The sequence below is a fragment of the Toxorhynchites rutilus genome, chromosome 3, assembly GCF_029784135.1.
Source record: "Toxorhynchites rutilus septentrionalis strain SRP chromosome 3, ASM2978413v1, whole genome shotgun sequence".
NCBI lineage: Eukaryota > Metazoa > Arthropoda > Insecta > Diptera > Culicidae > Toxorhynchites > Toxorhynchites rutilus.
In genome coordinates, this window is record NC_073746.1 from 294087980 (window position 1) to 294103131 (window position 15152).

Consider the following 15152-nt stretch of genomic DNA (forward strand, 5'->3'; position numbering starts at 1 on the left):
GTAATTATTGATTGTAGTCGTTTTTTTATTTTTTTTATGACTTTGGACTAGAGGGCGCTATATATTTTTATATTTTTTCTTGAAAGCTGAGGATTTTTTACACAACATATCTCGATATCAGGGTTGCTATTTTTTCGTTTTTTAGATATGATTTAAAAAAAATCATTTTTCCCCATTTGTCCAAAAATAACTTTCTGCAAAAAATCATAACATTTGAACTACTGAACCGATTTAGATGATCGATATATTAAATTGAAGCCAATAAGCAAAACTCACACTTGCGGGAAGATTGGATTCTAGTAGCATAGGTCTAGTTTAGTCACATATGAATATTGATCGAAGACTTAAAACATGTTAAATTTACAAAATTCTAACTTAAAAACGATAATTATAGCATCTCTGATATCGAGATATGTTAAGTAAATACTCCTCAGCTTTCCATAAAAAATATAAAAAAATATAGTGCTCCTATCTTTAACCGAGAAAACTATGAAAAACTAACTCATTCCATAATTACAAAAACAAAATTCAATTTTTTCGCAAAAGTTATATTTTTAAAAAAAATATATCTCGTAAGCTTCAATTTGATATGTCGATGATATGAATCGGTCCAATAGTTCGAAAGTTATGACTTTTTGTAGTGGGAAAAATGGGGAAAAATTGTTTTTCGAACCATCGATTAGTTTTGCAAAATCATATTTCAAAAACGAAAAAAATAGCATCTCTGATATCGAGATATTTTATGCAAAAGTTCTCAGCTTTCAATCCATATTAAAAATAGGATCCATATTATATGCAAGTTAAATATTTCTCAATTAAAGCTCATTGGCTTAAATTTGATATGTCGATCATCTAAATCGGTTGAGTGGTTCGAAAGTTATAAATTTTTGAAAAAAGTCATTTTGGGAAAAAGTGGAAAAAATGATTTTTGGGATCACCCTAAAATGGAAATGGGCACCCTAATGACAAATTTAAAAAATACGAGTTTAATGTTTTGCGATAAAGAACAAAATTACCACTTTTGACGAAGAGCTGAGAACCACTATATTAGTTTGGCATGGAATGGATGTATATATATATATATATACAGAATACAATCTTACGTGCATCGTGATGTACAAAGTATTAATGAATAAGTGAAAATTAACGTTAAAAGACATTTCTATAGATCTGCACACTTTTACAGACTTTTCCACATTTTTAACAGACATTCACATGTTTTTACAGACTTTTTTTAAAAATCATCTGGCAGCTCTTCCTTCCACTTTTTATCGAATATTTCCAAATCGCAGGAGTAAACATTTACGTGACTCTGACTTTGTTTGTTTTTATTACGTTCGGAAAAACGTTATGACAAAGAGAGGGGACATTAAAAATGCGTTGCTCAGTGAAAGGCTGAGATGGTCTTTTAGAGATGCAATGGTTAATTAAACAATTGACGGAAAAATGTAGTTCGTTCATTTTATAATTTTACTTATTTTTGCCCTTGACAACAATACCTCTTTTATAGTGTTGATTATCATAAGAAAAATAACACTCCTGATCGTTGGATCTCTTTTGACATTTCAATTGGATCTTTTTTGACAGCCGTTTTGATTCAGTCCGCAAGTTAAGATTTCACGGACGTGATAATCTTTTTAAAAAACGCGACCACACTTGTCGATAGCCTAGCACTAACTAACTTTTATTTGATTATTTAAATTTTTCTACAGTTCATAATGCAAAGTTGCAGTTTCGTGCCTCTGCTTATCCACGCCGAAAACTGCCAAAGTTTATTGATCCAAAGTTGTCGTCAGCATACTTCGATGACCCCGTTCTGCTGGCTCGATTGCCAACGACCGCCAATGTTGTTGTCAGCAAATTGTTGCTGTCGCCGCCCGGGTACCTCCGTTGCTAACTCGTCCCTCCTTTAGAGATGAGGTTCCGTCCGAATCACATCTCTAATCGTCATGGGTCTGAGATTTGGTTGAATGTCCTTCAATGGTTCCTGTGTTGGTGTAGTACTGGGTATTTGTTTTATTTTGACTGTAGCTGATCTGTGGGAAAAGATTTTCAAAAGAATCACGATACCTATTATCATGCAGGGGAATGAAATGATTCCACCCATAATGGACCAAGCTGGCCATTCTATACTTGTGTTGTTCAATCGAATATATTCCATCTCCTTTCTCATCTCCAGGTGTAGGTGGTGTAAATGTTCCAAGCTTAGGTTTGCTATTGTAAGTTGCTTTTGTATTGTAATTCCATCCAATGGTAGTTGGATTGGGCTTCCAACCATGTTCTGTATTTCGTTAGAATAGGATATGTTGTTGATGTTGATTTCGCAATCGTGGAACGTAATTAAAAATGTTCCGGTAAATGTACGATTTTTGAGTCCGCAGGTTGAAGTGAAGGAAATGTTTTTATCCGAGTTTAAGATGATATTTTCGTCATTGATTATGGTGATTTGATCCTCTGGCGGATTCATGGTGTAGTTACAGGTTGCTTGGTTCCCAAAAAGTAGATTTGGTATGCATCTTGAGTTGTCGAATACTACTTCGTAGGTTTTGTATATTGTTGGTTGTAGTGTATTGACCATATAGTTGCCGGTTTCGTGAGTTAAATAATTTCTGTTTGTCAGATGAATTTGCTTGTGATTGTTAGTAACAGGGAAAACATGAATCTTATTGAATATCCTTTTATCTAAGATGGGGGTTTTTATCAGGAGAGTCAATTCCTTGCCGTTCGTTGCGATCGTTGTGTCTGCAAAGTTGAGGGCTTCCACTGCATTATGAACCGTAATATTTTGTTTGAATACATCGTGATATAAAATTTCAATTTCATCTTGACTAAGTATTTTCTCATTAAGGATTCCTGCTTTTGCTAACGATATGCTATCAACTATCTGTTCTAGTTTTTCTGCTAAATATTTCAAATTGAGTAAAATGTTCATTGAATATATTTCTAATGATTTTGAATTCGACAGTTCTATTGCGTCTTTAGTTTTGAATACCAGTTCTTTCAATTGTAAATTAAGTGCTCTATTTATTCTAACTTGTTGATTATTATTGGAGATAAGATCATTAATTGAGGAGTTTAAAATTTTCAAGTCGTTTGCGTCCGGACTTCCGGCTATAAATTTCCAGGCTGTTCCTAGACTATTCCAACGTTTTTGCCGCCGAGAAGGGGCTAGATTTTCTAGAGTTTGATGAATCTGTTCGAATGTTTGTTTTGTAAGGCTTGTAAACTGATTGGGTTTCAATTGCTCGAATTGTATCTTAAGAATTTCTACATGTGTTTTCAGAGAGGTGACATTGAAATGGTGCATATAATAGTGAGATGTTTGTTGAATTCTAGCGGTACCTAAATTGAAAGCAATAATGGGAAGATGGTCTATCCTCTTAACGTCTATCTTTTCAGTTATTACTATTTTTAAGAACATTAGAATTCTGTAACGAGAAAAAATAATAAAACAAGATTATATTTTCCTAATCTTAACATCATCTTTATGTATCCTTCTTCCATCGTCCATAGTTACGGTGCTTTTGTTAACTTGTTTAACTTTATTTTTCTTGTAACGTTTTTTATGTTTCATTCTCTGTCTGGCATTTTCATAGATCTCTTGATTAGGTTCTATCACCACGGCTTTCTTGAACTTATTATGGTATTTTAAATCTTTCTTTTGTTTTTCTGAAATGTTCTTGTAAACTTTTTCTATAATTTCTGGAGTTCTTGAGGAAGGAAGTATAACTTCGTAGGGGGTATGTTCAGTGGAACTATGGATGGTGGAATTGTATTTATTCAGTGATAGGAAAAGTAGGTCAGTAACGGATTTTTCTGGATTCTCGTGCTTGGTTATTCTGTAAATTTCTAAAAGAGTGGAGTGGAAACGTTCGACAATTCCGTTCATTTCGCTCCGTCCTGTAGCTGTGACATACGGTTCGATATGATGGGTATTATAGAAGTTTACCAGATCTCCAGTCATGAAGGATTTTTCACCGTCCATGACTAATATTTCCGGAGGATTGTATTTTAAAAGGATTTCTTTAACTGCAGGAACTATGTCAACTGCGGCTCTTGAATCTATGGGTTTGATTTGGGCGAATTTAGAGAATTTGTCGACATAGGTTAGGAAGTGGCCGTTTTCAAGGAATAGGATATCTATGTGGGCGATTTTAAAAGGAGCATTTGGAATTGGGGTTTCTTGAAGTGGATATTTGATTGGTTTTCGGTCATATTTGTTTTCGTTACAAATCTGACAATTGGTAACAAAATCTTTTAACTTTTGAAAAATTTTTGGAAAATAAAACTTCCTCAAAAGTTGTAACTTATTTTCTTCAGCACCACGATGTGCACGATAATGCTCGCTTCGGATAACGTCCCATTGGTCGTCTTCTTGTTGAACATCTTGAAGTATTTTTTGACAAAAACGAATTTTTAACGATCTCTTATTACCAAAGTGTTTTTTGTAAACTTCCTGTATTTGTCCCATAAAGGGTTCATCGGCTGACAATCCGTTTACTTTGGAGATATTAAAGTGATTTTTGAGTACCTGTAAAATAGAAGCTTCATTAATATTGGATAATGATATATCTACCCTAGTATAGTTTGGAAATGGATGCGTGACAGTTGTTTTATCTGGACCTTTCTTCAGTATTACTTGATGCTTGAAGGAGTTGAGCGGAGCTTCAGTCGAAATAATGTAAAAATCATCGCTATTCTCGGCAGAGTGCTGAGTTCCTGTCATAGAACATACCATTCTGCTTAGAGCATCAGCGACTACGTTTGTTTTTCCCGGTTTATAAATGATTTCGAAGTCGTGCTCTTCTAAATAAGCCTTCCATCTCTTAAGCTTTGCGTTTGTATTTTTAGGCGATAAAGCAAAAGTGAGAGGCTGATGGTCCGTTAGAATCTTGAATTTTGCACCGTAAAGATAGTTTCTAAAAGTTTGAAGTGCCCAGAAAATCGCTAACATTTCTTTTTCTGGAACTGAGCAATTCTCTTCTGTTTTAGATAAGGTCCTGGAAGCAAAATGTATGGGTTTATCCTTTCCCATCTCTCCTTGAGACAAGACTGCGCCGATTGCAAAATCAGAAGCGTCAGTCGTGAGAATGAATGGTTTATTGAAATCCGGGTAAATGAGAATATCAGAAGAGGAAAGTAAGCTTTTCATTTTGTGAAAGCATTGCTTTTCCTTGTCATTCAATGAAATTTTCTTGTTAGATGAGGGTACACTCTCCCCCCTTAGAAGGTTTGTCAAGGGTTTTGCAATTTTTGCAAAATCTTTGACAAATCTACGGTAATAACCCATCATTCCTAAAAATCCACGAAGTTCTTTTAGGTTTTTGGGTTCTGGATAAAGATTGATAGTTTCAATTTTTTTCTGATTCGGCTTAATTCCTTCAGAACTTATTATGTAGCCAAGAAATTCAACCTCTTGATGGAGGAATTCAGATTTATCTAATTGGATTTTAAATCCTGCTTCATTCAGAGTTTTGCAAACAATATCAAGATTTTTAAGATGATCTTCTAAGTCTCTACCGAAAACTATTACATCATCGATGTAGACGTAACATATCTTTCCTATATGTTCTCTTAAAACATCATCGATTGCCCTTTGAAAGGTTGCGGGCGCATTCTTTAAACCAAATGGCATTCTAGTAAATTCATACTTGCCATTATTGATTGAAAATGCCGTTTTTTCAATGTCGGATTCTTTCATTCTTATTTGATGAAAACCCGATGCCAAGTCTAATGTTGAGAAATATTTATGTCCTTTCAATTGGTCAATCACATAACCAATTTCAGGCATTGGATAACGATCGGAAACGGTTTTTTCATTAAGTTTCCGATAGTCAATCACCATTCTAAATTTTTTTTCACCGGAAGCATCTGCCTTTTTCGGCACGATCCATACTGGAGATGTCCAGGCTGACCGGGAGGGTCTAATTATACCGTCAGCTAATAATTTATCCACTTGTTTTTTAACCTCTTCTGCATAGGCTGCAGGATAAGGGTATACCTTCTGATGAACAGGTATGTTATCAGTGGTATTGATCAAACATTCAACGGTTGTTCCACATGTAAGTTTGGAATTTGGTTGATGAAAAACTTCGTTATGTGCATCAAGTACTTTCAGAAGTCTACTGCTTTCATTTGCTGACAAGTGGTCAGTTCTGAATAAATGATTTGATGTTGAATTTATTGAGCTGTACTGCAAAAGTGGGGCTTCCAATGTCTCGTTACCTTTTTTCAAATGTATGACACTATTTCCAAGATCAATTTTTGCATTCAAAGATTTCAAAATACCTGTTCCAATAATACCTTTAAAAAATGGGTGAAATTTATGAAGTAAAAATTGAGCGGAATGGTTTATTTTCGGGTAAAAGAATATTATATCAATTGCGGATGTTGCTCTGAACGTACCATTTGCACTGGAAATGTTATCTGCTTCAAAATTGTATGGCTTAGAAATTTTATACGAATAGGCTAATTTTGGTTCAATTATATTAATGTTCGCTCCAGTATCTATCAAGAATGGGAATTCTCCAATGTTAGTTTTCAAATTAATATACGGAAGAGTTGGCTTTACCAACTCGGCTTCCATTCTAAAAAATTAGTCTGTGATGAAGAGGGTTGAGGTTCACTTTCCTGCTCAGCTGCGGTTTCCTCTGAACTTGGCTCACCAGAACAATGAGCATCAGTTAGAATTTGTTCCTCTTCCATTTTATAATGATTGTAATAATGGTCATATTCAGGTTCATAATCATAATAGTGTTGATCGTCCGTGTATTCAAGCGGATGTGCAACACGCTTGAAATTGTGTATCTGATTTGAATGTGGGTGCGGTCTTTTGTTGTCTATAGGAGGTCTGTTACCGTAGTTTATGTTGCGAGATCGGATGCTGTGATCAACCTCCATTGGTTCGGGTCTAGGTAGTGGTTTTGGAAACCAGGGCCTAGGAGGTGGTTGAAAATTTTGAGGAGAAGTTGGGAATTGAGGTCTAAATCCTTGGAAATTTTGCCTGTCAAATGGGAAGTGTTGGAACGGTTGAAAATTTCTGGGAGTCGGAATTGGAGCAAACTTCCTGAGAGGTGGTCTAGGAGGGATTTTTGAAACATCAAAGTCTCTCGGCTTGGGGATATGTATGGGATGTTCATTGCGAAATGGAGCTGATCGGGAATCCATATTATAATAATCCAAGCAGAATTGATATGCTTGGTTCATGGTTTGTGGATTAAATGTTTTGAGGAGTTGGCACAATGGTTTCTCCAACCCTCTAATAAATGCATCTACAGATTTTTCTCTGAAAAAATCTATATGCGAATCAATGTGTAGAAAATATTTCTCTTCTGTTTGAATTTGAGCTATAATCGAAGATAAGAGTTCATTAACTCTTGAATAATAACTTCCCAAACTTTCATTGCCTGACTTCTTAATGGAGGTCAGTTCGTAATCTAACGTTTTGAGATCACGTTTATCTCTATAATATAGCAGAAGGGTCTTTTTAGTGTCAGCCCAATCGTGTTTAATATTATTTGCGTTTAAAATATCGGCGGCTTCGCCTCTTATTTTTCTACGCACGGAACGTTCAATTAAATTTATTTGGCCTGCGGTTGCCCCGGCGTCTCGGTACATACCAAAAACGCCTTCGACATCCATCAACCAAGCTAAAAGCTCGGTTGCCTTTCCGTCGAATGGTTGCAGATCACGGATAAAATCTGGCAACCTACCTAAATCTATAAACTGTTGCATCGTTAAAGGTGCAGCAGCTGGTGCAGGGATTGGTACACCTCCTGGATTTGACATTATTCTGTCGAAATAAAAATTGAATCTACTCTTTTTTCGACTAATTTTTACAAAACGATTTAATGACTATTTTTTGGAAACGCAATTAGCTCTTTTGTTTTCACTCTTGAAGAACTAAATCACTCTGTTCACTATTTTTGGTTGAGAAATGAATTACAAATTTCACTTTTTCTTGAAAAATCACTACACTTAGGTTTCTAAAAATAGAAAATAGAAGAATAACTTACATAAAGGACCTAGTCCTGGATATGGCCAACATCACACGTTGGACTTTTCGGTGGCTGTCCTCTGTAAACGGGGGATCTACAAGCAGGCACGTTTGGGTATCCGTTTTACTTCCGCTACTCCGGGCCAGCGGTGCCGATCGGGATCAGGTCCTCGGTGTCTTGTAGTTCGCTTTTGCGATGTGTAGTACCTGGCTCTTTGAACCAGTAATATTCGAACACAACCTGGCTCTTTGAACCAATAAAAACACTTTAATCAAGATTTTGGTTGCACTAATTTTTTCTTAAGAGTTTTGCACTACACTAAACACTTTATACAATTCCCGCTTTAGAGGATCTCGCCGGAGCCTCCAGTTAAGATTTCACGGACGTGATAATCTTTTTAAAAAACGCGACCACACTTGTCGATAGCCTAGCACTAACTAACTTTTATTTGATTATTTAAATTTTTCTACAGTTCATAATGCAAAGTTGCAGTTTCGTGCCTCTGCTTATCCACGCCGAAAACTGCCAAAGTTTATTGATCCAAAGTTGTCGTCAGCATACTTCGATGACCCCGTTCTGCTGGCTCGATTGCCAACGACCGCCAATGTTGTTGTCAGCAAATTGTTGCTGTCGCCGCCCGGGTACCTCCGTTGCTAACTCGCACTACCTAGCGTTCAACGAAAACGACCGGCAGGGTTTGTAGAAAAGAATAATTGACGGAGACGGACGGCTCGTTTGGTTTTTGTCTGGGCTTTGTGTCTCGGCTTTTGTTTTGATTTGGTTGTACAGTAATTTACATCTACATCGACATTAGGCTAATTGAACAGATCTGTGATGCAACACGTTTAATAAGACATTTTTACCTCTAGTTGGACATTTTTGTAAACATTGTTCGAGACCCAAATTATGGCCCCACATTGAAAGTCGCCACCAGTCGCAAATGTCCAATTACTGGTCAAAACCGACTCCAATGCGACACTGAGTGGTGCCTCAGCATATCGCTTTATATGCAACTTACTGTACTTTTCATGCCAACATATCTCTTAGCTCCAAATTTCGGAGTGAAAATCATTCGCGACTAGTTGAAAGAATTATTCTATTTATTATTATTGTTGCATGAGGGTCGGACTACGGGGTTTAAGCATTTAAATAATTGAATTCAATGATTCTCATTGAATTTTTCAAAATTTAGAACTGATTCTAGGCATGCTGATTTGAAAGAGGACATTGCAATTTAAAATTGTTGTAGGTGGCGACACCATGAATAAAATTAAATAAATCATTCGTTTGGCATTTGACGGGACGGTGCTGGTGGAAGCATTGACTGCATGTGTGAATTGGTGGAGACGTTGACGGAACGTAGACGTTCTTCTCCGTAACGTGCTATGTGAATCGCACAATAATCAGCAAAGAAGACGCCTTCGTACTGGAGGTAAGTGTGTTTTATATAAATTGTGATGAGATAAACTAATCGGAGATGTTTTCAGCTGTTCCATGCATTCGCTTCTTGGATCTTCCAAAACTTTCCGTTCCAATGGTTTCACACGAAATTCCAAATTTATACATTCACATCTTGCGAAAGTGCACACGTATAGAGCATCGAAGACTGCAACATACCAATTATGAGAACACTTGTAATACTAACCTCGAGCCAACCGCGAGTAATCGGTTACATATTACTAACATAGTTGTAAGACAAAATTTGTCAAAATGTTGGACTCCCGGCCCCGTCAGGCTAACGCCACATGTGCCTTAATAAAAAATATAATTCGGGGAAAAAAAAAAAAATCTTGCGAAAGTGCAAAATATTTATTTGCAATCACTTCGGAAGATGACCCGGGATGGAGGAAATGTTTTTCTCGTTTTCCAGAAACGCCAATTTGGTCCCTTATTGACCCCACTACGGCTGAACACTTAAAACTGAGACCAATGAAAGCGTCGCGATGATTCATGATGGATGCTTCAATGAAAGACAAAAAAATCAGCAGTGTTCATCTTTCATCATATTATCAAATTGCGGGAACGGCACTACTTCGATATAACCTCTCCACACATTTGTTCATCGTTTTTTGCGTTATTTCTATAATACAGGTGCGATAATTTCACTGTTTTTAATGTTTTTTACAGTAAGTAAACTATTGTTTCATCTCCTGGAAACATATTTTGAGACAGTTCTTTTGTTACAATTTTAAAAAATTCAAAAATGTTCGAATTTATATGAATTCAATCGATGGTTTATTACAATTTTTTGCTTTTTTTCTTTGCCTACCACTACTTTAACAAAGCAGGGAGGAGACTACCTTCTATTCTACGTACTTTGGTCTGCGGGGGCTCTTAGCAAGACCAAGACGGGTCTATGGTACTAGGTGAGGCCGTTTCGTCACTAAGTTGGTTAGGGGAGCGGTATATGAAAACAGTACGGAAGAAAGCAGAAGGGGAATTATTTCCTTGAAGCGTGAAAGAGACAGACTGATCACGAGTGAGCTTGGGCGCAAGCGTATTGTGTTTTGTTTACAAACAAAACACAGTAGACTTCCAAGATGGCTGAAGAGTGGTTTTAGCAAGTTGACCCACCTTAGGATATACTTCTACGCGCCTTGAGCAAGACTACGATTGAAGTCAAGGGCTGCTAACAAATACTTTTCCTATGTAGTTGACTATTATAAAAAAATCTGTAACGCCACAGATTTAAAATTCTTCGCACCTTACATTTTTCATCTCGGTTCACACACTAAAACCACCTAACGGCTACACCTCATATAATATAAACATCTTGGTTCAAAGTTATGTTTCGTCCCGCATGTGCTCTTTAAAATTCTACCTGTCAAATTGCGTGGCCCTCCAGCTCTCTCCCACAAACATCAGCAGGAGCTGGCACCGTATCCCGTTCACTTTGATTTCAACCAAAGTGGATAAATTTCATCAGTTCATTAGCTCCTGTTTATCTCCGAAATCTATCTCAAAATGACGACACCAAGCTGGGAGGCAAAGGAACAGCTTATCACTCGCAATCTGCAGGAAGTGCTCGGTCAGGAAACCATGCGAACCATCCTGCAGGAACGGGATCTGAACATATACTGGGGTACTGCCACGACTGGTAAGCCGCACATCGCTTACTTCGTACCCATGTCCAAGATTGCTGACTTCCTGAAGGCGGGGTGTGAGGTTACGATTTTGTTTGCCGATCTGCACGCCTATCTGGACAATATGAAGGCACCCTGGTCGTTGTTGCAGGAGCGCACCAAATACTACGAGGCGGTCATAAAAGCTATGCTCACCTCGCTGGGAGTGCCGCTGGACAAGCTTCGGTTCGTGCGAGGAACGGACTATCAGCTCTCGAAGGAATACACTTTGGATGTTTACAAACTGTCTTCGGTTGTGACACAGCACGATGCCAAGAAGGCCGGAGCGGAAGTTGTGAAACAGGTCGAACATCCGCTCATGTCGGGAATTCTTTACCCCGGTCTGCAAGCTCTGGATGAGGAATATTTGAAGGTCGATGCACAATTTGGAGGTGTCGATCAGCGAAAAATTTTCACCTTCGCCGAGAAATATTTGCCACAGCTTGGGTACGCTAAACGTATCCACCTGATGAATCCGATGATCCCCGGTTTGGCCGGAGGCAAAATGTCCTCCAGTGAAGAGGATTCTAAAATCGACCTGTTGGACAGCGCCGCCAAGGTGAAATCTAAGATCAAGAAAGCATTCTGTGAACCGGGAAATATTGAAGATAACGGTTTGTTGAAGTTTCTGAAGCATGTCGTTTATCCGATGTTCAAAGAGGGTGAAGGATTCGAAATCAAACGAAAGGCCGAGTTTGGTGGTGACAAATGTTTCGAGAAGTACGAAGATTTGGAGGCTTACTTCGCATCCCAGGAGCTGCATCCGGGTGATTTGAAAGCGGCTGTTGAAATCTACATCAATCGATTATTGGAACCCATTCGTAAGGCATTCGATGATGATTTTCATAGGAAGCTCACCGAACGAGCTTACCCCACCGGAGGTGGTGGAAATAAGAAGGCAGCTGCACAAGCTACCGGTGATAATACGCCGGACAAGATGGAACTTAAGGTTGGTAAAATCATGGAGGCGAATAAACATCCCGACGCCGATACGCTTTGCATCTTGAGTGTGGATATAGGCAGCGACACGAAGAAATCGATCGTTAGCAATTTAATGGCTTACTACGGGTTGGAGGATCTGAGGGGTCGCACCGTGGTGACACTCACCAACATGAAATCATCCAAAATAAGGGGCGTGGAAAGTGAAGGTCTTGTGCTGTGCGCCTTCAACCAGGACAAGTACGAACCACTGATCGTTCCGGAGAGTGCAAAGATTGGTGAACGGATTATCGCGGAAGGATTTAATAATGCTAAAGCCGAGGTTGCTCAATTGAATCCAAAAAAGAAGGTTTGTTTTGATAACTTTCTCTAAAAATGATTGTCTTAATATAAATCTTTTCAAGGTCTGGGAAAAAATCCAAGCAGAACTAAAAACCAACTCGGACGGAGATGCGTTGTGGAAGGATTTCTCCCTTCTAACAATGAATGGCGATAAGATAACCAGTTCACTTAAAGAGTGCAACATAAAGTGAACACTACATATGGATGTTAAAGTTCGACTATATTAGTTTCCGCCCACGCCACTCTATCAACTGTTACGGACACGAGCTATTTAGTTTATTTTGCATTTACGTTACGTAATAAATCTCGACCTGCAAATATTCAACGTGAAACCTTGAATGAAAATCAATTCTTGCCGTTTTTTTTTTTTTTTTTTTCTCTATTATAGTGATTTTCAGCACATTTCGGCTGGTTCGTCACTTTTACTTCCATTTTTGGAAGAATGTCGGGAGTGAGAATTGAACTCGTGATCTCTGCGTGAGAGGTATGGATGTTACCACTACGCCAGATCGCCTCCCAATTCTTGCCGTTATTGAAAATATTTCTGGTAGTTCGGATGACACAGTCTACGAGGAATCCTAGTTATTCTTTTATTCAACATAAAATAAACTTAGAATCGTACTCCTTATCACTAAAGCTGCACTCATACTTCTCGAATCTCTATCACTCAACAACTATACTTCCTCTCGTTAGATCCGCCTCGGTATCAGTAACCTAGCAAGTTATTTTCAATACTTCTACAGAACGAAATCTCCTCAGGAAGCCTCCAATCATGACAGGAGCAGCAAAATTTAACTAAATCTATCTGTATCAGTGCAAAATTTGGTGGTCCACATGATTGGATCTCTACATGTAAATGACATCCGAAAACACGTCGTTGCGAAAGTGATTTCAATTCGTATCCAACGTTTTTCGGATTTCACATTTTCCAATTTCTCATTCACACGGAACGAATATCGCTTGCATACTTTTCACACCTCTGAAAGAAACAAAATTACCTCCAACCTTATCCCCTAATGAATGATGTTCTTCTCTCTGGCATTTCCTGAAGTCTCATTATATTAGTTATAGTTGTATTGTTACCAATTCTCCCCTTCTTGTCGGATGTCTGACGCTGATGAACTTTGACCTAACGCCAGCGAGTCGGTCCTATTCAATTTTGGCAAGAATATCTGACTCACGGAACAGATGGTACTCTTTACTATCGCCAAGGTCTACCTTAGTGCCCCCGTACTCCGGCAGCAGAACCTTCTCGCCACTTTTCACGCCCAGTGGAACATGCTGGCCGGTTTGTGCATTGCGAGCGCCCGGGCCGACGGCAACGATCGTTCCTTCCAGAACCTTCGATTGAGCCTTCTCCGGAAGCACAATTCCTCCCTTCGTCTTCGTTAGCGCTTCTGCACGCTGGACGAGAACACGGTCCAACAATGGGATCAAACGTTTGGTGGCCTGCAATTTCATTAAGAGAAAAAAAAAGTTATAGTGAAAACATAACCTCACAAATGCCCTTCCAGAAAAGCGAGAAACATGGACCGGCACTATTACGTAATCATGTTGATTTTCTGCTCAACTAGAATATTCTAAGATATTTCAAAACTAAACAAATCTTATTTTTTATCAAAGTTTAAAGTGTATCATTCTAGATAAAAATGACAAAAAAAGCGTATATATATACATACATCTATTTCGTCACCCTCTTTATTTTATTTTTTTAATTCAGCATAAAGCAATACTCACCATATTTACGTAACAAGATCTACTGCTTGAAGCTCAGCTAGAATTATCCAATCTTTAAATCGATGCTGGAATATTCTACACACGAGGAAAATGTGTATCTTGCACAATCACCGACCGGAGAGCACACAGGAACGAACGACCGCTTTTCGCTGTATCGGAAAACTGTTTGATTAATGTGAGCGCAAGAAGCAGTGCTAGCAGCCGAAGCAAACATGAGACCGGGAGCCCAAAGCAAGATATATTGACGTTTCTAGAAATTGGTTTATCATGTGTGACCGTGGCTGAATGTTTTCGATTGTGTGTATACAGTGGAACCACGATTATCCGCGAAAGCAAGCTCCATAGTAAATCTACAGGCCTTCCCCGAATTTGTCGGTGAATGATAGACTCATACACTTTTGTTTTGGTCATGGCATTCACATTATCTGATCACTGGTGTACTCGACCTGGTTTTCATGCCGAAATACCTTTTTTTCGTGTTTGGAACTCATTTTTAGTCATTCACAGATTTTCGTTATCCGCGGTGAGCTAGCCCGACTATTCCGCGGATAATCGGGATTCTACGTTATCTTCCCAGCAAACATTAAGTCGTATGAATAGCTATAATTGAAGGCGATATACATACAACCAAGACACATTTGTATGATATATGATGCATATAACTAGTATATACACGCAAAAGTGGAGGCTATATACGTATATGCCATATTGTGTACGCATATAAAGCCGTATATAACGATATGCGATGCTTTTTGGACTGATATGCGATTTGATCCGACAATGTTACCACTCAATCCATCGATGACATGGAAAATCGTGTTTTTGCATTTTATGCGAGTTTAGATATACATGATCGATATTTTGATTGATATTTTATGCGATTGTGATTTGATACGAATTTATATGTAACTTATCATATGCAAAGTTATACGATTTAATGTTTGCTGGGTTGTATATCTTGCCTGTTGCAACCGCAACGAAAAAGAAACAGTTTTCCAATTTTTTGAACGTTTAT

General features: G+C 38.1%; 3 protein-coding genes across 3 annotated transcripts; 1 reads left to right on the top strand and 2 right to left on the bottom strand.

The window, feature by feature from the left end:
• Positions 1-1652: 1652 nt before the first annotated feature.
• On the bottom strand, positions 1653-8651 carry LOC129778823 (uncharacterized). The gene is made up of 2 exons (XM_055785943.1): positions 8016-8651; positions 1653-4531 (listed from the first exon to the last, which is right to left on the bottom strand). The coding sequence occupies exon 2, from the start codon at positions 3419-3421 to the stop codon at positions 1910-1912; it is 1512 nt and encodes a 503-aa protein (XP_055641918.1). The 5' UTR covers positions 3422-4531; positions 8016-8651; the 3' UTR covers positions 1653-1909.
• Positions 8652-10786: 2135 nt separating this feature from the next.
• Positions 10787-12749, top strand: LOC129776413 (tyrosine--tRNA ligase, cytoplasmic). Its single transcript, XM_055782039.1, has 2 exons — positions 10787-12407; positions 12463-12749. The coding sequence occupies exons 1-2, from the start codon at positions 10962-10964 to the stop codon at positions 12589-12591; spliced, it is 1575 nt and encodes a 524-aa protein (XP_055638014.1). The 5' UTR covers positions 10787-10961; the 3' UTR covers positions 12592-12749.
• Positions 12750-12976: 227 nt separating this feature from the next.
• On the bottom strand, positions 12977-14323 carry LOC129776855 (10 kDa heat shock protein, mitochondrial). Its single transcript, XM_055782744.1, has 2 exons — positions 14138-14323; positions 12977-13849 (listed from the first exon to the last, which is right to left on the bottom strand). The coding sequence occupies exons 1-2, from the start codon at positions 14138-14140 to the stop codon at positions 13550-13552; spliced, it is 303 nt and encodes a 100-aa protein (XP_055638719.1). The 5' UTR covers positions 14141-14323; the 3' UTR covers positions 12977-13549.
• Positions 14324-15152: the final 829 nt, after the last annotated feature.